Genomic DNA, 23,879 nt, shown 5'->3' with positions numbered 1-23,879 from the left:
CTTAAAAAATCAGACGTCTAAGACCTTACCTCTCATTTTTAAGAATCTATCCCTTGCCATTAGGCATTTTGTAACAGTGTGAAACATTAGATGAGTAGTTTTGAAATCAACAGGGTCCAACAGAAGCTGAGAAAAGGGAAAAAACATTATTTAAGCTGCAGTCCACGTTGTACGTACAGTCATAATACTTACAGTTCTTAAATTTGCATACCAAATTCAATGCTCAAAAGTCTTTATATGCTGGAATATGTTGTCACTTCTGTGAGCATGTAAGACTCTGCTTTAAATGCCTAGAGTTCTTAATTATTATTTTTAAAATTGCATTAACCCTTTTCTCTTCTGAAGTATTTGGGAAGAGGCTCTGAACTTCTCTTTTTTCTTTGAGTCTTTACAGTAAGGAAAATAACTGAATTCCTAGGCTGTCATCAGGATGGATATGAACGTTTTCCTAAACCCTATGAAACAGTAGCAGTGATTAGGGGTGAATTCCTCCCTATGGCTTTCACCATCCTTTGTCCTGTTTGTACAGCACCTAGCATGATGAGGTCCTAGTCCATGACTTGGGTCTCTAGGCACTATGGTAAATACTACTACTACCACCACCACCACTAGTGCTCTCTCAAAGGCCCTTCCACACATGAAAACACCATCCTAGTCAGATTTCTATCAGTAGCTGAGCACTACAGTATCTCCTTCCCTGCTATTTACTCATTGCAGGATTTCAATATATACACAATCTCCAACTTTATATTTATCGGTGGTGTATAATGCCATAAAATGGATTGAGTTGGCCTGTTACTATTTCTTCTTACAGCTAAATAACTTTGAAAAGAAAGTTTCCCTCACTGATGATATACCCATGTGTATGTGACCTTCCCAAAGTCCCCCTGGTTTTCTCATACTCATTATTATAAACAGTGTATTGATACCTATTAACTGGTGACACGAGAATTCTTGTATTATCATAGTGGAATTATGATTTATAAAGTATAACCCATATGAATATTTTTCATTTTTCAAGTAATTCCCCAATGCCATGGAATTTCAATTGAAAATCAGAGATGATTTGAAGGATCCCATGCCCCTCACACAACTGCATTCCCTCACATGACTGTGCTTAGGCAAATTGGGGGCCCCACTCTATATCTGATTCCTAGCCTTGTGCATTCTGTTGAAATCTATTATTTGCAAATTCAAAGCACTTATTCACTACTACTTCAAATAAACACAAGAAAAATAATTAAATTTAAGACATCAGTCAAGCTACTTAATACTAAAGTAGCACCTTCTCCAAAGTATATTTACCTCTGCTGCAATATTTCCTAGTGTGTCAAGCCCCAATTGTCGTAGAGAAATAAAATGACTATGAGCAGAGAGTAGCAGGAACCGAAGACAGGTACGATTAGCTGCCAAAAGTTTAACGTTTCCCTCCTCAAAGGAAAGATTTCGCAATATCACTGCAATCTGAAGTACCCGCTGCCCTTCAATATCATTAATGCCCAACTTGCGAGGTGGATGAAATAAGGATTCCCATATCCATTCTTCTGATGGAACATCTACAAAAGAAAAACATCAACTTTAGCTATTCCTTTTCTATATTTACCAGAATTTATCTAATCAGTTTATTCAAGACATCTCACCTTGAGATTTGTTTCTGTCAGAAATGAGGTCACGTACTTCATTATCCTCGACAATATCCTTCCAAAACTGAGAACAGAATAAAAAGTAAAACTGAATTTCTGAAGTGTGATGTTTCCTTTACAGATACATTTGTTTTCTCTTCCGCCTCTTTAAAATATTCACAAATGGATAAGGATGTGTTTATCACTATTCCATCCCTTGAAAAAAATCCTCTTCCCATTCATGTCAGCTATTAGAGATCATCTTTAAGATGCAGTATCTAAATAATGGTACATTCTTCACTCCAGAGCTGAAACCTATGATGTTCAATATATTACAGCTGCTTTAAAGAAGTCTTCCTGCCACCCTTCCAAGACACCAAAGGTACTCCATCCACAATCAACCAATAGGATCTGAGACCTATTCCTATTCCACCACAAGGAATTCAAAGTACTTTACAAATTAAGGGCCTGATCTGCAAACCTTTACTGTGTGGCTAGTCCGACTACAGTCAAGATTAATCATATGATCAAGGATATGCAGGATCAAGCTCATAAGCTGATAAAATATATATGGATCACTTAATTCACTACTAAAATACAGCTGTCTCTTATGTGAAATGCAACAGCTCTATCATCACAGAGTAAAATCCAGGAAATAATTTAGGACAAAAAATGAAGTAAAACCTCTAGGAGAATGATACTTCTATTGCAATCATCACTTTGAGCTAGAGGGGGCCCTTTTTAAGAAGGAGCTTGAGACACTCAAGGAAGAGAGGTTTTGTCATGTTTAAACGATGTGTGCAAAACCAGATTGCCTTGAATTTCACTTGTCAATCCAATATACCCTTTTTGATGTTACTCTATTGGAAAGTGATGAAGAGGGTAAACATGCAAATTTCACTAGTGATAACAAAAGGAAGATGATCTTAGAATCATGCCCGAGACTTACTATTTCTCTAGTGTTTGTATTTTTAAAACACGGAAGAGGTGGTGTATCCTCAAATGCACATCTTCAACCTTAATTTTAAAGTCTTTGCAAAGGCCCAGAGAACTAAGCCAATTAGGAATGTAGGGTTACTGCTGTTGCCAGTGCTCTTGCAGTGATACCAAAATCATAAGATGCTCTCACAGTGCCATGGCATTAGTTAGACTGACCGTCAAACAATATGCTCTTGGTCTCTTTAAAATATTCAGGCTAAAAGTCCAAAAGGAAGCACTCTCAGATTTAAAAAAATGTATCCATCTAATACGGTTGGGTAATTTGAAGTTTAGACTTCGAAGAGTAGACTTTCTTCTCAGAGGTAAGTCATCCTGGACTCTCTCATGAGGTATAGAACATGAGGACTTGGCATGTTCTCTCTGCAGAAGCTGACATCAATGTCATCTTGGCATAGGCTTATTAAAAAATATTAAAACTCTAGCACTTGGTACAATTGATGAGCTTTTTAAAAATTATTTTTAACCACAGTAGGTACTGAAGTTGAGGCAAAATATCAATACATTGCAGGAGCAAGACAGCCATAAGTAATGGGCAGTGCAATCTTAGCCTTTTGACAAGGATATCAAATAACATTGGCATTTTCTCCTGAAACAATGTCATTTTCAAATCCAACTTCTTCACCAATTAGCCCCATGTTCCTGAAACTGCTAAAAATCATTTGGTGGTGACACAGAAGGCATCATAACACTGTCATCAGGGGGGCAATGATGAAGGACCAGTTCATCCCCACATTCCTCTTTATAGTATGTGTCTAATAAATCCCCCCATGCTGGCTAGAGGAGATTTTAAACACTCCATGGAAAGATCAGAGCTGACTCCTGAGGTCATTTAGGTGAAGGACAATTGGTAGTATATCTCTCTGATGACTTCTTTAACAATGTTGCTACTATATAAAGGGCTTGTATCACTTCATACCAGGGTACAGGTAAAGCCAAAGATGAAGGCTCCTAGCGCTCTCAGAATAAGGAGAACAGTTGAAGTACATAGCCTGAAAGAGATCTGTCTGATTCTAAAAACCACAGAACGAGGATGAAATTCACCTCAGTTGGGACCTGAGCCAACCTTAAAGATGTTACTTCAGAACCAAAGAAACACGTAGTGTAGACCAGGCCTTAGATAAAGAAGGCTAGCGACAGACAACTCTGGCTGTCAGGTCTAAAGAAACACTTTATTCTCCAGAACAGACTAATACAGGAGTGCCCTCTCAGAAGCTCAAGTGAGAGAGCCACAAAGGCACCAAGAGTCAAGGTTTCACCTGGACAGCCTATAAGAGCTGAGGCATCTGTTGTCAGAACAGAGGTATTAGGCACTCAAATTTCACAACTTAGAATAATAGAATCATAGAAGATTAGGGTTGGAAGAGACCTCAGGAGGTCATCTAGTTCAACCCCCTGCTCACAGCAGGACCAACCCCAACTAAATCATCCCAGCCAAGGCTTTGTCAAACCGGACCTTAAAAAGCTCTAAGGATGCAGATTCCACCACCTCACTAGGTAACCCATTCCAGTGATTCATCACCCTCCTAGTGAAATAGTTTTTCCTAATATCCAATCTAGACCTCCCCCACTGCAACTTGAGACCATTGCTCCTTGTTCTGTCATCTGCCACCACTGAGAACAGCCTAGCTCCATCCTCTTTGGAACCCCCCCTTCAGGTAGTTGAAGGCTGCTATCAAATCCCCCCTCATTCTTCTCTTCTGCAGACTAAATAAGCTCAGTTCCCTCAGCCTCTCTTCATAAGATATGTGCCCCAGACCCCTAATAATTTTTGTTGCCCTCCGCTGGACTCTTTCCAATTTGTCCACATCCCTTCTGTAGTGGGGGGCCCAAAACTGTACGCAATACTCCAGATGTGGCCTCACCAACGCCAAATAGAGCGGAATAATCACTTCCCTCGATCTGCTGGCAATGCTCCTACTAATGCAGCCCAATATGCCGTTAGCCTTCTTGGCAACAAGGGCACACTGTTGACTCATATCCAGCTTCTCGTCCACTGTAATCCCCACTGTAAACTTCTGACTTTCATATCCAAGGACTCATTCAACTCTGACTTTTAGCTGGATCAATAAACTTCCAATGTTCATAGCTCATACTGTTCTCAAGGGAAAGATGTCAGTACCTCAATATCAACCAGTTCTACCTATGCCAAGTCTCTGGCTCTAGGAATGCTTGGAACTGAGCAATTTGCAAGACCTGATTTAAGAATCTTGGTCTTTATCTAGATTAGGAAAAGAGGTTGAGATTAAATTGGGATTAGTCACCACATTAGTACACAATGGTGCAAAACCTTACTATTAACTGTCACTGTAGGAAACATGATAGGAGAAGTGAATGATGACCCTATCAAAATAAATATTTGCACCTGGCAGAACAAGTGACAGAGAAACCAACATTTACAAAAGAAAACCTGAACAACAAGAGCAAGAAGAGAGCACAGATCTAAGTAAGTACCATTTTGCTAATTTTATAAATGTATAAGCAATCCAAAAGAGAAAAGAACAAGCATGCAACCTCCTGCTCTTGCCAACACAATGCATTTGTTGTGGGTCAACAGAATAACAGGGGAATTTTAAATTTAAAAATACCATTATTTTATATACAGAAGCATAGCTGCTATATGAAATAAATAACTTCCTGTGGTGGGATCAACAAACTGCTTAAAATAAGATTCTATGAAAAAAATGGATTATTGTAATATATAGGTATTTTTAGATGTGGTATTAGTTTATGGCATGCCTTCAAATGTGTTTTACAGTAATGTGGTACTATACACCATGTAACATTTATAAATAGATCCTTGGAGCACATCCACGTTTCTTATTAGTAAACCTTATTGCAACTATGCTGGTTCTACTTAACACCCAATTAAGAGAGTTTATTAAAACCATCTGTCTTCATATACTATAATTATTTAAGATGATATAATTTATTATATGTTCGTTAATTACAATTCAATATAATTTCAAATGTTTACATATCTAGACATAGCACCTGATGTTGTTTTTCATTAACTATTACACAAACTGCCTCAGTTTTAGGGGATAGCAAAACCAGAAAAGCTAGCTACTTTTGAATAAAAATTTCCAAGTATAATATTTCTGGACATCTGTCTGACAGAAAAGGTGAAGACAAAGACCACGAGGCACAATTTTTGACACTTAACCTTAGTATACTTTAACATACGTCCAAGCTCCAATCATAAAAAGTAATGTCTATTTTCTTTATTCTCAATTTTATTCTTTTGGGAGAGTCCACCTATTTGTATTTTAGCAATAAAAAAAAATTTAATGGGCACCACTGTTAACTTTAATGTTGGGCCAAATTGGGTATGTAAAAACTAGCTTAACACAATACATGAATATAAAAATTCCTCTGCAATGTCTGTAATGCAAATATTGCTGCATACAGTTGATATATTAAAAAGAAAGAAAGAAAGAAAGAAAGAAAGAAAGAATTTGAGCAGAAACCAGACTATAAACTGAAGTGGAACTAACTAGTCTAATCCCCCACCCCCCACCGGCCATTTCTGTCACCTGGAAATAAACAGCAAAAATTAGCAAAATAAAACATTTTTTAAAATTCTTCCAATTTGAATAATATAAGTTATCTGAATCCTTCTTAAGGAAATCTGTTGTGTTATATTAACATGATAGAATCCCCTTAAGCAAACATAATGAAATGTCAAATCCCTTTCATATATATTATATTACACGCTACCGAGCACCATACAAATATTAATCTAGGACACAGAGGAAGTGTTTACATATAATAGATGTGTAGCCAGAAGTAATTTTGCTACACATTAATATAGCATATCATGCCCTCTAGTGGAAAAAAAACAAAAATGTCTTGTGCAAACCTAGCTACTATAATGTAAACTCCTAATTGAAGGGCTTGTTTAAAAAAATTCTGTAACCTTTGTCTATTCTACAACTCGCCCTTCCTTTTTCTTAATGCTTTTCTTCCTACTTACCCCCAAGTTTTATCACAAATATCCTTGAGTTAGTATCCTACTATATTTTCTTGAAAGCAATAAACTGGAAAGTAGTTCAAAGTCACATTCTGGTACAACTTATGTGAAAACCATTTTGATGCTTTAAGAGACTTAGACTTTGCTACTGGCAGTGCACAGTTTAAAACAGTTTCATAATTTCAAAATTACCTTAACAAAATCTCTATCAGTTTTCTCCTTCCATTCGTCTCCAAATACAGTAGAAAATGATCCTAAAGCTTTAAGCATAAAAAAAAACAATTAGTCAAAATGAGCTGAACATTTTCATTTGATTTTCTACCAATCAACAATGGAAATAAAGATTCAACAATACTACAGTCCACTCAGAAGTTTTCTTTTTTCTTCGAGTAATTTTGCAGTAAGATGTAGTAAACCACTGTAATCGCTATTGCGATACACTCAACTGACTGCTGTTGCAGTACTACAGTTTATTAAGGCACAAGAAAATATTTGAATGGTCTAAACTTTGTGTACCTTTGCCTTGTACCTTAAAGAGCCATGATATGCTTTTCTAGAATTCTTTTGACAAAAGTATGAAGTGGTTTCCTAGTTTTAAATCTCATGTCAGCAACTAGTTTTTGCTTGTACATAGTAAAGAGTAAAGATGTTCCCAGTTGTTTAGCATGGTGCCTAGGCAAAACTTCCCTTGAAGCTTTCAAGAAGCCAACACAATGGCTAGACAACACTACCACTTACTAAAATATTAGTATTTTACAAAGAAGCTTTATGATAATTCCTGGCTGCTTTGGTGGAACCGGTAAATAATATTACATCAAACTTTCTGGCCTATCATTCTTTGGAAGCAGCAAAGATTAGTTCACAGGATTTCCCTTGACAGGAAAATAACTATTTTGCAGCTTGGAAGTCTGCGATTACTGTCAATATGAAGTTGTATAAAACAGTATTTGGTTCACAGTATATTTTTATTGGGAAAAATTGTTACAATTTTCAGCTGAAAATAATGAAGCAGCATTTGACATCTTACAGAATCCAAGACCAAGGCTTCTACAGCATTTGGCATGCAAGGCCTAATTAAATATTTTGAGGATACAAACAAGTTATTTAAAACAATCCTACTGACAAGATGGGAAAAAAGGTTACATAAGAGAACTTGAACTTAAAATGAAAAACGAATGTTAAAAAACTGAGACAGTACTCCTGAAAGAGAGAGGCTGTCCTAAGACATGCAAGGTAAGAGTTATCTCAAACTTTCGAACTGGAATAAATCCTAAGAGGTTAACAAAACTGAGAAAAATATAACTAGAAATGTTACATCACAAAAAAGAGAACTAACACAATTCACAAACTACAATGATGAAAACTATATATATGCTCTGGAACAGGGGTCTCAAAGGTGCGGCCCGCCGAGTTATTTACTGCAGCCAGCCAAGCTCCCCGCTCCCCCCCCCGAGTTATTTCCTGCAGCTGCCAAGCTCCCCAGCATGCCATGTCCCCACTCCTCTGCCTAACTCCAGGCGCTTTCCAGAAGGGAGGTGGGGAGGAGCAGGGAGCCGCTCGTTCAGGGGAGGAGGTGGAGAAGAGGCGGGGCAGGGACTTTGGGGAAGGGGTTGGAATGGGGGAGGGACAGGGGTGGAAAGAGGCGGGGAAGGGGCGGAGCCTCATGAAACGGGTGGAGTTGGGGCGGGGCCAGGGGCAGCGGGGGAGGAGAGGTGTCAGTGATGCGGCCCTCGGGCCAATGTACTAGTCCCCATGTGGCCCTCATGGTCATTTGAGTTTGAGATCTCTGCTCTAGAAAATAAGTATTCCCTCACTACATGGGTAGGGAAATAGGACACATCTGTCTTTTGCATTGATCAGACCCTCACTGCTGGATGTATTAGAGAGTAGCTGAAAATAAAATCCTTCTAGTGGAACAAAAGAACGTGTCTATTACAAATTTGCCTCTCTCAAATACCAACGATTATTCATTTGCTGTTGTTAGCGATGGCCTAGAACTTTACCTCAAATACTTCTCAGCTGAGGAAGACCATAACAGAAAGAACAGCTAGTACAGGACACCAATGAAACAACCGTATGGAAACACAGGCTTGACCTTCAAAAGTTAACAATGGAGGACTAGCCCTGAGTGTCCAAAAAGGCATGAAACTAAAGAACATTCAAACCTTGCTGAAGCACCTTTCTCATTTCTGTAAAAGCTACTTTGAAGAAGGAATTGTCCTGACTCTCAGCAGAGTGACCACTCAAATTCAGAATCTAAGGATGGGCCTCTGGGAAGGATTAATTAGGGAACTAAAATTAACTTTAGACACTCTTTAAACATTCCTTCCACTTGGGAGTCCTTGTGACTAGCCCAGATGCAGACAATGTATTGGTCTGGTCAAACGTGAGGGACATCTTATTAAGAAAAAGCACAGTAAAGGGACAGACACACAACCCAAAAAATCTGAAAGAGAAATTAGGCCAGCACTCATACATTACTGACATGAAGAACTTTTTACATACTACAAATGATTAAGGAAATAAAAAAGTTGATAATATTTTTAAAAATGAGTATATAATGTGCCTCACATATACTCTTCCCCACAATTGAAGGAAAACAAGTAAAAAGATAGTAATTTTGATGCAGTATTTTGCAAGAATATGTACACGCATGCATGCGTGTGCACGCACACCCACACACTGTATCTATTATTAGGGGCATCCCAAAATATTCTTTAACTAAAGAATGCTCATTTGAGAATTTATTTAGATAAAATTAACTTTGGAAAACATTACTATCTCTTGTTAGAGAAGCTTTGTACATAACAAAAATTAAAATAGTGAATGATTCCTTTTTTCCATAAGCTAGGAGTTACATTTTATCCTATTGTCATTCAGTGAAATTACAGGATGGTTTGGTCATATATTTGATTACAAAAGAACATAAATCAAGGAACAAGAAGGCCTAACAGCCAACACACTGGTCAATCTACCCAGGAGAAATAATTCAGTATTGAAATAGTTTTGTGAAATACAACTTCTTAAAATACTAAAAATGCAAGCAGGCCAATTAAATATTTCTTAAATCCAGACTGAGATCATTTTAATGATATTGAGGTCTGATTTTTAAATTTCACTGTGCTTAGGAGCTAAAAAATCTTTTTTTTATCAGACTATAAACTCAGTGTGTCATTTCTATGAGATGCTTCTTTCTATTTTTAATATGTAATTTACATCAAAATGCACATCTTTTAAAAATCAACGAAGTCCTATGCATTCATCAGGAAAACAAACAAACACACACGTCCTGACATCAGAGGCTAAATGGAAATCTAATGCTAAACATTTATCACTTAACTCAAGTAATTTAAAAATACCACTGAAAACTAAATTAAACTGTTAAATGATAAAGTCTCTAAAACATATATATATGCTAGCTGAATAAAAAGGTAATTTTAATATTCAAAGCCTGATGTGAAGCACAAGTTATGAAATAATTAAAAAAGAAAACTAAGTATCAAGTTAATTTCTCTTCAGTAAATTATTTAAAATTTACTATAAATGAAGAATGATGATTATTTAAATTGAAAGAAGCTACAAAAATATATTTGCAGCTTTCCTGCTCAGATATTAAAAATGTTATATACAGTAAAAATAGAATTCAACTTAAAACTTACTGTCATCAAATACCCCAGCATTAGCAAGCAGTAGAGTGATGATTTTAGGGTCCTTTTCAAGCTGCATGACATGCTTGCTTTCATTTGACAGAAGAGTGCACACATTAATAGCAAAGTCCACTTCATTGGGGAGTCCAGATAACAGTGAAAGCACCAATTTATTATAGTCATTTGGCGAATTAAAGTCCATAGACAGCCCATAGCTTTGACGAAGATAATCTAACCAAGACAAAAAAAAAAGTGAGAACAATGTTTCTGCAGCCAAACTAATAAAATGAATATTCTGGCTGACATAGTAAGTAAAATATCAATAATTCTCTTTAATTTAAATAATTCATGGCATTAAACCAACTTTTCCAACATTTCATTTGTTTTTTTCCATCTTTTTTTGGGCCAGAACATTGAGACCATTCCCATCGGATATGGATCTTGCCAGTTAGTTATTCATTTCAGAATGGAACATTGCAATATACGCTCTACTAGAGGAGAACCTTGAAAACCACTTAAACTTCAGCTAGGACAGAATGCAGCCCAATTATTTAGAGATACAATATTATTTATTTGTATTATCATACCATCTAAGAGCCCAGGGCCTAACTGTACTAGGTGCTGTACAAATACAGAACAAAAATAGACCGTCCCGGCCCCAAAGAGCTTTACAATCTAAGTGGACTGTATTGGCATCAAATTTGTGTCTGTGTTCCAGTCAAGATTTGCATTTTGATCTGAAGAGCCCCATATGGTATGGATTCTCTGGCTACATTATGGACCACCTGGCTCCTCAAGTTGTAACCCAGAAATTGAGATCAGCAGAACCCAGATTTAAACATCTGTGAGCTGCAGGGAGACCATTATTGGTGAAAACTCTGAAATTCACTCCTTAACTTGGCCCAATTGATCCTGAGTTTGTTGATTTTCAAAGAATATCACTTCAAGGCCTATCTATCTGTTTACCCAAACTCTGGAGGAATTGGGATTATTTATGGATTTGGAGGTTTTCTTGTTTTTTGGGTAACAGGAGAAAATATTTTTGTTAGATAATGATTTGACTGACATAAAGTGTTGATGTTTTTTAATAACACTGTAAATGCATTTAAAGACTGCCCCAGTTAAAACATGGAAAATTAAAATAAATATCACAACAATCTTTTTCTCAAAAATGTAATTTACCTGACACACTGTGTTGCTGGTAATTGTAGGAAGATGGAATTGCACCTATAGGAAGTTGTGGCTTTGGATTGCCTGGTTGTACCTCATCATCGTCCTCCCCAAAATGATGTACTTTCTCGTACTTTTCTAGATAGCTGAAATTAAGAAAGCAAAGATTTTTAATATTTATCATGCAACTAACACTCCTGTCCTCTAAGAGTTGAACTGCTGAAGGAAACAGTAGCAACTGCAGAAAAAGAGGTTTAGTGAAAGCAATAGTTAAACTGTGGTATAAAATACAAAACCATGAATCAGACTGACAAAAGGTGATACAGGCAGATAAGTGGAATCATGATTTAGATATGAAATTTGTTTATATTTGCCAACAATACTCCTTAGCTAAAAATTATAGTATAACTAGCCACCTTGTAACTAAGTCCATTTTCTTTTTCTGTGGATTAGTTTTTGCTTTTGTTACCTGACATATTTTTGTATGTGCTTTTATTACCTGCAGGTAGAAGTACTTACAAATTACTACAAGAAATTTCATCAGAAATATTTTACATAGTTTACCATTAAAAGCATAATATGGCGAAGAGTAGGCAACACAGACATAATCAACAGGTTAAAAATAGTGGTTCATAAAGAAAATACTAGGAATATAAATATGCTAAATTCAACATGTGGACACTGAAAATGCTAAGACTCAGTAACAAGCTAAATGACACTATTGGAACTCCGTTAGAATCTCTCATGCAGTAATGCAGACAGAATGTGATATTTTATGAGGTGACAGGCTATGTCAAAAGGGGTAGGAAAATAGAAACTATACAGAGTCATGGCTGGATACATCAAATTGGTGGTAACAAGGCAAACTGTTAATGTACAGGAACTCCTCGCTTAACACTGTGGTTATGTTCTTGAAAAATGCAACTTTAAGTGAAACAATGTTAAGTGAATCCAATTACCCCATAAGAATTAATGTAAATAGGGGAGGGGGTTAGGTTCCAGGGAAATTTTTTTTGCCAGATAAAAGACCAAAAAAAAAAAAAAGGCATTTTAATAAAGAGACAGTAGGGTTTGTGTGTTTGATGGGAAGAGGAGGTTGCGGGGGGGGGGGGGGCGTGGGGGGGGGGGGGGGGGGGGGGGGGGGCACATGCTCGGCACAGCATTTGACACAATGTGAGAAAGGGCGCTAAACTGTGGGCTTCTATGGTAATGACAACACTTCTGGGTTTTGACCTATAGGTGGGGGTATTCTGGGTTTTGGTGGGGGTATTCACATACTTTTGATTGATCAGAAAAACTGAATGCCTTTTCTGGGATCTGAAATAATCACTTTTCGTGGACCCCTTAGAAAGTCTGTGGACCAGTTGAAAACCATTGGCCTAATTTTAAGCATGTGACTATTCTCATTGAATTTAATGGGACTACTCACATGGTTAGAATTAAAACCATGCTTAAATTCCTTGCTGAACCAGAGCCTAAAATAAGTAAACATATCTTTACATTTCAACCAATATAATTTTCATAATAAAAAGCTTTATTAAAGGTTTAAGTTAATCTCATAAGAGGAAGAAAATTAAGAGTTAAAAAGGGCTGTGAGTAGGTGTTCCATAAAACAATTATGATTAATCAGACATACAGTACTTTGAACACATAAAGCACTATGTAAATGATAAGTATTATTAGATGAACCACTGCTGGGAAACCATCTTTATTACATAGGCTCCATATGGTGAGTTAAGGACCTAGCAGAAATCTTAACTATATCACTTTGCTTTTGCTGATTAAAATAAATTTATATTTAAATACTGTTGCTTCTATATTTCTTCAAAATATAGATCCTCGCTGATGCTATTTACCTTTTCATTTAAATGTCTGAAAAAGAGCAGACCCCAAAAAATTATGAGTAACTGAATTTTCTTTCCACTTAATGTCAAATGTCAACATTTCCCCTCCCACAATCTTTAGGACTTAAATTTCAGTTCTTCCCTTACAGCTCATTTTCCTTCCGCTTCTCACTTCTTTCCCTCACCTTGAGCCCTTTAATCAAAATTTCAACCAAATACTATTTATAACTTTCATATGTCAAGAGTTGCTTTTTAGCATGTGCATTTTCACAATGCTGCTCTGAGCAAAATGAAAAAATGACTGCAGCTCCTTTTTAAATAAACTTCACTCTTTGCTGGAGTGATGGGATATTTAAAAAGACTAATACTTTACAAAAGCCCACACACTTACATACTTTTTCAGTATTTCCTTTCCTTCTATTGTATTTTACCAAAAGAGATACATCACAATAGAAGCTTTACTTTTCTTTATAATCAGCCACCATCAAAATGTATTGCTCCAATCACTTCCACTCCCTAGCAATGAATTGTTATGCATCCTATACTGAGTGTTGCATCACTAGATGCATCAGGCAGGAAGAACACAAAGATTGGAGACGACAGTTTTGTTTTCCAAAGCCTTGTTCACTTTACAACTTTTAAACAATTTTCTGGTAATCTTTTTTAAACGGTTAATACATTCTCTTAAAAAAAAATGCAACAACCAAGTCAAAGAACCATGTGCAAACCCTGCACAAGAGGTAGCCTTGAACAACGCGTGGGATCAAATGGTCTTAAAGTAATGGGGAGAGATGTACTGAATAACTATGTAAATTGGTTTTCCAGTAATACAAAAATTAACAGCATGGCATCAATAAATAAAGTGGTTACTTCTAAATAAACAGTGAGAGCACAAAGCTGTACTAGAATGGTTGACCATTCAGATTGACAGACAGGAAACAGTGTGATGAATCATGGGTTACTTGTCCCATAATTCCACACATTCCAAAATATATCTGAACTGGTTTTCCAGAGGAACGATTTAGATTCTCTAATGTGGCTTTAAAACAAGGCTTGAGATGAATGGGATAAAGCATTAATCTCCAAATGTGAAAGCTAAGAATTTATGCTTTCATATGATCTGAAAAAAACCTCATCTTTCCAGTCATATAAAGCATTAATTTCTAGCTCTGGGGGTTTTGCAAGATATGTAAACTTAGATCATGTTCTGATTACCATCTTCTTTGAATCCAGAAATTATTTAGTGATCTCTAGCTGAAGAACCATTGGAGTTAGACACGAGTGCTTTATATCATCTGCCAGTGTAAATTCCCAGCTTTCTGAGTTAGAGATTAGTACTTTACATTCAGATTAGGGCTGTCGAGATTAAAAAAAATTAATTGCAATTAGGAGCACTGTTAAACAATAATAGAATACCATTTATTTAAATATTTTTGGATGTTTACTACATTTTCAAATATATTAATTTCAATTACAACACAGAATACAAAGGGCACAGTGCTCACTTTATATTTATTTTTGATTACAAATATTTGCACTGTAAAAAACAAAAAAAAATTATTTTTCAATTCACCTCATACAAGTACTGTAGTGCAATCTTTTTATCATGAAATTTGAACTTACAAATGTAGAATTATGTAAAAAAAAAACCCTGCATTGAAAAATAAAACAATGTAAAACTTTAGAACCTACAAGTCCACTCAGTCCTACTTCTTGGTCAGCCAGTCACTCAGACAAAGAAGGTTGGTTACAATTTGCAGGAGATAATGCTGCTCGCTTCTTGTTTACAATGTCACCTGAAAGTGAGAACAGGCATTCACATGGCACTGGGCTGGTCTACACTGGGGGGGGGGAGGGGGGGGATCGATCCAAGATATGAAGTCGAAGTATCTTGGATCGAATTACCTGGGGTCCACACGGCACGGGATCGACGGCCGCGGCTCCCCCGTCGACTGCGCTACCACCGCTCACTCTGGTGGCGTTCCGGGGTCGACGGTGACCGCGTTCGGGGATTGATATATCGCATCTTAACGAGACGCGATATATCGATCCCAGATAAATCGATTGCTACCCGCCGATACGGCGGGTAGTGAAGACATACCCACTGTAGTAGCTGGTGTTGCAAGATATTTACGTGCCAGATGCACTAAAGGTTCATATGCCCCTTTATGCTTCAACCACCATTCCACAGGACATGTGTCCATGCTGATGATGGGTTCTGCTCAATAACAATCCAAAGCAGTGTGGACTGATGTATGTTCATTTTCATCCTCTGAGTATGTCACCAGCAGAAGGTTGATTTTCTTTTTTGGTGTTCAAGTTCTGTGGTTTCCGCATCGGAGTGTTGCTCTTTTAAGACTTCTGAAAGCATGCTCCATACCTCGTCCCTCTAAGATTTTGGACAGCACTTCAGATTCTTAAACCTTGGGTTGAGTGCTGTAGCTATCTTTAGAAATCTCACATTGGTACCTTCTTTGCATTTTGTCAAATCTGCAGTGAAAGTGTTCTTAAAATGAACAACATGTGCTGAGTCATCATCCGAGACGACTATAACTTGAAATATATGGCAGAATGCGGATTAAACAAAGCCAGAGACATACAATTCTCCCCCAAGGAGTTCAGTTACAAATTTAATTAACGCATGACATTTTTAAATGAGCATCATCAGCATGGAAGCATGTCCTCTGGAATGGTGGCTAAAGCATGAAGGGGCATACGAATGTTTAGCATATCTGGCACATAAATACCTTGCAATGCCGGCTACAAAAGTGCCATGTGAACGTCTGTTCTCGTTTTCTGATGACATAAATAAGAAGTGTGCAGCATCATCTCCCATAAATGTAAATAAACTTGTTTGTCTTAGTGATTGGCTGAACAAGAAGTAGGACTGAGTGGAGTTTTAGGCAATAAAGTTTTGCATTTTTTTGTTTTTGAGTGCAGTTATGTAACAACAACAAAAAATCTACATTGTAAATTGCTCTTTCATAATAAAGAGATTTCACTACAGTACTTATATGAGGTGAATTGAACAATACTATTTCTTTTATCTTTTTTACAGTGCAAATATTTGTAATAAAAATAAAAATATAAAGTAATGTACACTTCGAATTCTGTGTAGTAATTGAAATCAATATATTTGAAAATGTAGAAAAACATCCAAAAATATTTAATAAGTTTCAATTGGTATCCTATTGTTTAACAGTGCAATTAAAACCGAGATTAATCGTGATTAATTTTGTTGAGTTAATCGCGTGAGTGAACTGTGATTAATCATCAGCCCCTAATTCAGATACATTACTATTGGCTGCTAAAAATCACAAGGGGAAAAACTACTGCACAGGTGCCTAGATGGTGAATCAGCCTACATATTTTTAGGGAGATTAAATATTTCCAGCCTCTGGTTCTGGATAAGTTAATAAGCAAATGTCAGTCCCTGGCAACTACTCTAATATTTTTTCAATTAAAAAATATTGTTGAGCTCTAACTTTAAAAACCCAAAAGATTAAGAAAATCCAGTGCTATGGAAATTAGATTTCTTACTCAGCTTCACCAAATTCAACTCACCAACTTGCCTCCTGGAGCAAGTTAAAACAAACAAACAAACAAAAAATAAAATAAAACCAGGTCAGTAAGTTTGTATTAGTTTTTCCATCATTGTCACAATAAGGGAGAAATAAGGGTATATTAAAACCTGGCCTGTTAAAGACTGCTTTAACTCCCAATATTGATAGCAAAGGAGGCACAAAATCAAGCCCTCATCCTGAAGACTCTTATGCACATGCTGAATTTTACTTCCATAAGGCCTCACACAAAGTCCACTGAAATCAAGGAAATTTACCCCACTGATTTAGCATTAGGCTCATGAGTAGTCTCAATTATCTCAATGGGATTACCCCTAGTAATAAAATTAAGCCTGTGTTTTCAGGATCGGGGGGACCAGCCTTAACCTTAAATTTCCCGATTTTTGCTGGTTTGCCTCAAAAGCGTAGCATTATTTAAACATGTTTACTATTAAATATAACAATAATATTACATAGAAGAACATAAAATGCCTATTCAGAAGCCCAACCACTAATAAGAGTAACGTGACAGTTGTGGCCACAAGTCAAAGACAGAATCTAGGATCTGAAAAGGCAACTCAAAGCTACTCTCCCTACTCAGGACCGTCCCTACCCATACGTGCCGCTCCAGCCCCTGCTCCGCCCCAGCCCCACCTCTTCCCGTCCCTGCTCCACCCAGCCCGCCCCCACTCCCCTGAGGACTGCAGCAGGAGGCAGGCCTGCACTCACCGGCAGGGGTAAGTGGAGTGAGCCGACCCCAGCCTGCTCCGCTCCCCTGGCTCCCAGCCACACCGCTGTTGAGTGCTGGGGAGCGGTTCCCCCCTACCCCCCAGCCCCAAGGCTGGGAGCCAGGGGAGCAGAGTGGAGCGGGCTGGGTCACTCCACTTCCCGCTGCCCCGTGAGGGCGGAGTCAGGCCTGCCCTGCACTCACCGGGCGGCAGGAAGTGGAGCGACCTGACCCCAACCCACTCTGCTCCGCCAGCTCGAGCTGGGGGGCGGTTTCCCCGACCCCCAAGCCAGCCCCCTCCCCCCCCATGGAGGCTTGGGGCCCTGGCCAGGCCCCCCCCCCAGGAGACCTGGAGGGGTTGCGTAGGGCACCAAAATGGCTAGGGATGGCCCTGTCCCTACTCCTTCTTCTGTGTTGTGTCTCCTGAGAGGTACAGAACAGAATTTAGTTTGTCAATTTGGAAGTAGATTATCATCTTTCTGGTCACTAGCAAAAAAGCCACACAACATACAAAGTACTGAAACATGGGAAAATTAAAGGCCTAATTTTTCAAAAGTGACTAGGGATTTTTTGGGTGCACAATCACAGTTGCCTGATTTTTAGATGACAAGTGCTCAGTACTTTCTGAAAATGAGGTCTCCTTTAAAGGTATCTCAAGTCAGGCACCTAAAAATGAAGAAACCAAAGTCATTGGTCACTTTTGAAAATTTAAACCAAAATGTATTATGCAAATTTCTACTTAGACTAAACAGCAGAAATACAAATGATCTTTATTTTATTTTCAAATTATCACTGCAAAAACCTTAATTTTTTAATTAGCAACAAAACCTTTAAAAAGTGTACTTTTATTTAGAAAAGACAAATTATACTTCCATATTTCTGAACGAAAAAAGTTTGCAACTTAATTTTTAGTTTTATAATGTTATGTTACTAAAATAGGTTATTGTTTTAATCAAAATTATGAGGAAATTAGCTTTATGAAAGTGACTAATATTTTGCCTATTTAGACTACATATTTCAATAACAAAGCAGCTTTTTAATTTTATCAGAAAGTGTAAATAAAACTTGTATTAAGAAATTTGAAAAGCAGTTAACAGGAAGAAATCTAGATGGTATATGAGCCAGTTGCATATGGAATTTACCCCGGAATAGGTATGTACATTTCTCAAGCTGTGGTCTGTGGTGCTGTATGAAACTGTTTCTCTCACAATACCATATCCAACTGTATCTCTCCAGGTTTTTTGTACTACACCCACCAGCTTTTTATCTGAGTAAAACCTGTCAGTCTTCAAACAGTCTTCTTGCTATTTGTAGGCCTATTCCAAGACTTTAAGCTTTCCTTTAGATTTTTTTTTTGACCAACTAAATCAGGACACGAAAAGTTGACTACACGCCTACTAACCAAGGGCTTATACAACAGATGAGGAAGTCCCAACCAGATATGTCTAGGCCAACATTCTAGTGAAAATCCCAGCTTCCTCTTATCTTTACTTTCAGCTACCAAGAAAAGAAAAAAAGACTTAAAATTCTTATCAGAGTGCTGCACCCGAGTCCTTCCTGAAACTCTCTTTTTCTTACCAACCTCTGGGCTGGTCTACACTGGGGGGGGGGGGGGGGAATCGATCTAAGATACGCAACTTCAGCTACGTGAATAGCGTAGCTGAAGTCGAAGTATCTTATAGATCGATTTACCTGGGGTCCACACGGTGCGGGATCGACGGCCATGGCTCCCCCGTCGACTCCACTACCGCCGCTCGCTCTGGTGGAGTTCCGGAGTCGACGGGGAGCGCGTTCGGGGATCGATATATTGCGTCTTAACGAGACGCGATATATCGATCCCCGATAAATCGATCGCTACCCGCCGATACGGACGTACCCTCTATCTAGCCTACATCTGAAAGAATTAAGTAGCACCCTCCCCTTCACCTCTGCTGGAAGAGAGGAGGCGCTCTCACTCTCTCTCCCCACCTTCCACTGCTCCCTACTTAGTGTCCCATCCCCAGCAGCTACCTGATTATCTGGAAGGAAGGGAGAAACTTCTCAGTGAGGTATGCATATCACACTATTTAGTCTTCTAGCTGCTGTGCATATGTTGACAGCAGTGGGAATCACTGTATGCCTTTCCTACCTTCTGAGCCTCATTTTTGAGCCTACTCCCACATATATGGCTTCAAGTTACTCCCTAGTGAGTAGCCCCAAGTCCTGCCCCTGCTGCTGCTCCTAATTTTTCTTAGTAGCAATCGAGTGAAAATGAAGTTTGCTTACAAGTAACTGAAATTCTTTATCATAAGTCTCTGTATATTCCCATTGTGGCATATGTACTTTGATCCCACAAGTGGGAACATGAAGAAACCACTTGAAGTGGGATGATTCTTGTCAGTTTCAATGTTGCCCACATGATTTTGAACAGGAACACTGAAGCTGACCAGACTTGTTTGTTTCTCTCTGCAATTGCTTAATAATGCAATGAACAGCAGGAAAAGTACTACAGCAGTCTGTCTGCAAACTCAGGAAGATTACACTGTCAGTTCATATTTAGTTCATACCTAAGTTATTTTATCAACTCAGAAAGGCTAGAAACTTTCTTTTTTCTTAATGAAAGCTTAAATTCTGTAGAAATTGATGGCTTAGCCCACTTCCTCCAATCTCTCCATGGTCAAAGAAAGTTTTTCTTGCTATTGGCAATTAGTTTTCAAAATCTGAACTCAACTGAAATGTTTTGCATTCCACATGGCTGCTTCATGGCTTTGTTGGATGTTTCCGTGGTGAAAATTCAACTCCGATCAAAATTTGCAAACAGCATAAAATCTAGAGAAGATAACACGCTTGCGGTATGAGAGGAAAGAATCAAACTTCTATATGACCTTGAGAGAACTTGAGCACAGACAACTACAAAAAACAAGGGAGATTTGGGACTATAGGAAAAACTGTAAGGACCTACACCTATGGATAGGTAATAAACAACACATGCACAGAAGTGTGGGGGATTAACAAAGTACATAGCTTTACCCATAATATTAAAAGCTTACTTTACATCTTGTCTAATTAAAACTAGTCTAGAATTACTTCACCATGTAACCAAGCAGTATAATTACAACAGGGAAGATATGGCATAGGGCGGAAAGATGAGCCATCTAAGGATGTTCACCTGAAGTAGTAGTTCACAATATGAAGATGCTGAAGAACCACAGGAGCATACTATCTGTAGTTTTATATAGCACCTATCATGGTGATATCACAGGTCTGACAGTAGGGTGTAGGTTTAAAACAATTGAATTCTGTATAATTACCATCTCACAAAAAGAGAGCCTTGACTTGGCTATTCCTCAGTCTTTGTTGACCCAAAATGAAGAACGGACTATTCTATTACTATCTACACGTTAAAATTAAAAAAAAAAAAAAAGCCACAAACTTTTTACTGTTAATTATCTTTCTGCATTTCAGGACAGTAACGTGCATTGCTCCTATTTTCCTGACACACTGACAGACAGCAGAGCCACTCATGGCTTTGAAGTTTAACAGGGAACTTGAGAATAACTATCTCAACTTTGAACTTTCTAAACTGATGCCAAACAAATACAATCAGGCTTCTATCAGCCAAAGTTCCAAAGGCAAAAATTATATCGCAATGTGGACCCTACCAAAGTTTCTTAGAGGAAAAGAGAAAGATTCTTGGTTCTCTTCTCTGATGCAGCTCTTTCCTGTCTGAATCAGGTTGCCAGACTCCACCTCTACTCCCCACAATGCATTCCTTTTGAGGGCCAATCTACACCACCAAACTGAGCCAGTGCTGAAAACTGCTGAGCCACTAGTTCAGTTAGGACTTTGTCAGTGGGGCTTTTTTTTCGGCGGGGCGGCGTTCGGGGGGGGGGGGGGGTGTTTTTGTTTCAGCGGGGGGGGGGGCGGGGGGGGGGGGGGGGGTGTTGGGGGGGGGGGGGGTTCTTTTTTTTTTTTTTTTTTTTTGCTTGGGGCGGCAAAAAAGTTAGAGCCGGCCCTTCCTGCTGGTATGGCTGCCATAATTTACCTAGAAAGGAAGTTATATATGATTGATATTTCTGTTGTGAGAATTATGGGGTTAACTATTAAACTAAGTGACAAATGGTGAATAATTTTCAAGCTTCTGAGATATCTTGAGCCACCTACTCTACAGAATCTCCACAAGAAGCCTGATGCTTACAACAGCAGAGGCTAGAATGGAATAAATTTTTTTTTTTTTAAAAGAATTTGTTTAATACATCTCTTTCTGATATAAAACAATTCACTGATCTGCGCAGAGGCCAGGAAGTAGCGATTCTGCAGGTTTCCAGTAATGTTGCAAATTCTAAGAACATTTTTTTTTTAAGTTCCACTTTTCTTTTTTGCACTGAAAGATACAGTGCAAATCACAGCACAAATATGACAGCAGAGAGGAGCACTGCCAAAGGCATCCAAACATAGGGCAGCCAGGCCATATGTGCACCTTTTGATGACATATTAGCATATCCACTGTCAAGACAAAAACAAGGGAAAGAAGAACACAAAGATCCCAAATCCCAGAATAATCTACCCCAAAGGGGTAATAAATACAGAAAGAGCCCTCAAAGTAGCTCTTGTAGCCAATTTCCACAAGATGACAGAGCAAATGCTGCTACTTGTGGAACAAATGTACATCAGAAGCGGAGAAGAGTAAGATTAATGATGAAGGAAAGAAAGAGAAGTTGGAGGAAACATAGCAATGACAGGAAGGATAAGAGAAGACAGCAGATGTTTACTGCCATGATGGAGACTTCTGAGTGTTCAATGGTAAGCAGATCTTTGACTTGAACATGGATATCTATGATAGTTTGAATTTCCTGCTGAATTTTTTAGGTTGCTTGTTAGATGGGGAGAGAGTTTCTTCTTGGTGGCATATTTTCCAGGAAAGTGCTGTATTTCTGCTGTGTTTGGGTCAGTACCGTCTACCTGTCAACATAAAAAGTTGTCTGCTGTGCTATTGTAGCCATGTGGGTCCAAGGATATTAGAAAGACAAAGTGGGTAAGGTAATATCTTTTATTGAACCAACTTTCGCTTTCAAGCTTACACAGGGCTCCTCTTCAAAGCTTCTCTCTCTCATCAACAAAAGTTAGCCCAATAAAAGATATTACCTCACCCACCTTGTGTGTCTACCAAAAAAGTTGGCTTTTGTTGTTTTGATTTTTAAATTCATGTCTCCCTTTTTGTACAGCAGCTCTAATATAGGTATAAGCTTCATAATTAGGTTGTACATAGGTTGATAAGGATTTGAAGGTAAACATGTAAGTGCAGGAGAAAGAAGGAAAAATTAGTTTTCTTATTTCTAATATTGGTTTCTTCTAGAAGAGATCCACTGCTTTTGACAGATGTCATAACCTCAAAGTATTTTTGTCCACGTCTGTGGAATGGAGGCGCAAACCCCCATTTTCCATAATTTTTTTTAACCTAAAAATTCCTCCTGTTGGAAGGGTTGCTGAAGCAAATACACCTTCCCTAGGCAAATACTTCAAAAGCTTAGGAGACACACAACTAGAACAATTAGCATTTACAATAGGGTTACAATACAGTTTAAATGGAAAAAACAAACAACTGTTGTGTTCATATAATCAATGTGCCATTTTGGCCCTATTTGGCATTTCCTGCTATCCTGAATTGAAGATTCAAAACAAAAGAATCCCATGCTAGATTAGCCTACAAGGAATACTACATAAACTGAGGGTGGGCCTGTTCAGAGCACTGGATTCATACTAAGGGAAAACAAAATTACAGGAGGCATGCAATCCTTTAAATAGTCGTTAATGAGGATTCTGGGATAGGCATACTATTGCAAGATTTTATATGGAGAGCTCTATTACATCTTCAATTTGGGAGACTGTTTCTGGGCCACACTAGCTGTATCCATTTAATAAAAGCCATAGAATGATGAGTCCTACTCCTCTTAATCTTTCTTCCTCAAACCAACACTTTTAGTAAAGTAATGACAGAGAGCATCCTTATCTGATTTCTTTGTCTGACACTGGCAGTCAGTGAATTTCCAAAATCCACATTCAGGTTGTCAGGCTAGAGCACCTCTTTGCTTCATTCTAGGCATTTATGTAGCATTCTCCATTCTGTTCAGAGGTTATGAATCATAAGCAGCAAGGACAGTGGAAATGTAATTCAGGTAATTGCTGTTCACATGACATCTCCACCTCCCCTTCAGTTGTCTACAGGGCCGGCTCCAGGCACCAAGCACCCAAGCTGGTGCTTGGGGCGGCACCTGGAGGGGGGCGGCGGCACGGCGCTCTGGCCGCCGGGGGGGAGGGAGAGCCGAGCCCCAGCCGGGGCTCGCCGCCCTCCCCCCAGGGC

General features: G+C 38.4%; 1 protein-coding gene across 1 annotated transcript in view; it reads right to left on the bottom strand.

Annotated features, from left to right (window-relative positions):
- Positions 1-23,879, bottom strand: part of ARID2 (AT-rich interaction domain 2) — a 149,907-nt gene that overhangs the window by 60,916 nt on the left and 65,112 nt on the right. The window contains exons 4-9 of the mRNA XM_026648766.1: positions 11,421-11,554; positions 10,251-10,469; positions 6,784-6,851; positions 1,641-1,707; positions 1,306-1,556; positions 30-126 (exon numbers count right to left, since the gene is read on the bottom strand). Coding sequence (XP_026504551.1) covers positions 30-126; positions 1,306-1,556; positions 1,641-1,707; positions 6,784-6,851; positions 10,251-10,469; positions 11,421-11,554 — 836 coding nt within the window. The remainder of the gene's footprint in view (positions 1-29; positions 127-1,305; positions 1,557-1,640; positions 1,708-6,783; positions 6,852-10,250; positions 10,470-11,420; positions 11,555-23,879) is intronic.

Source organism: Terrapene carolina, unplaced genomic scaffold, assembly GCF_002925995.2.
Source record: "Terrapene carolina triunguis isolate 2854851 unplaced genomic scaffold, T_m_triunguis-2.0 Scaffold68, whole genome shotgun sequence".
NCBI lineage: Eukaryota > Metazoa > Chordata > Testudines > Emydidae > Terrapene > Terrapene triunguis.
This window is presented reverse-complemented; position numbering and strand designations above follow the sequence as displayed.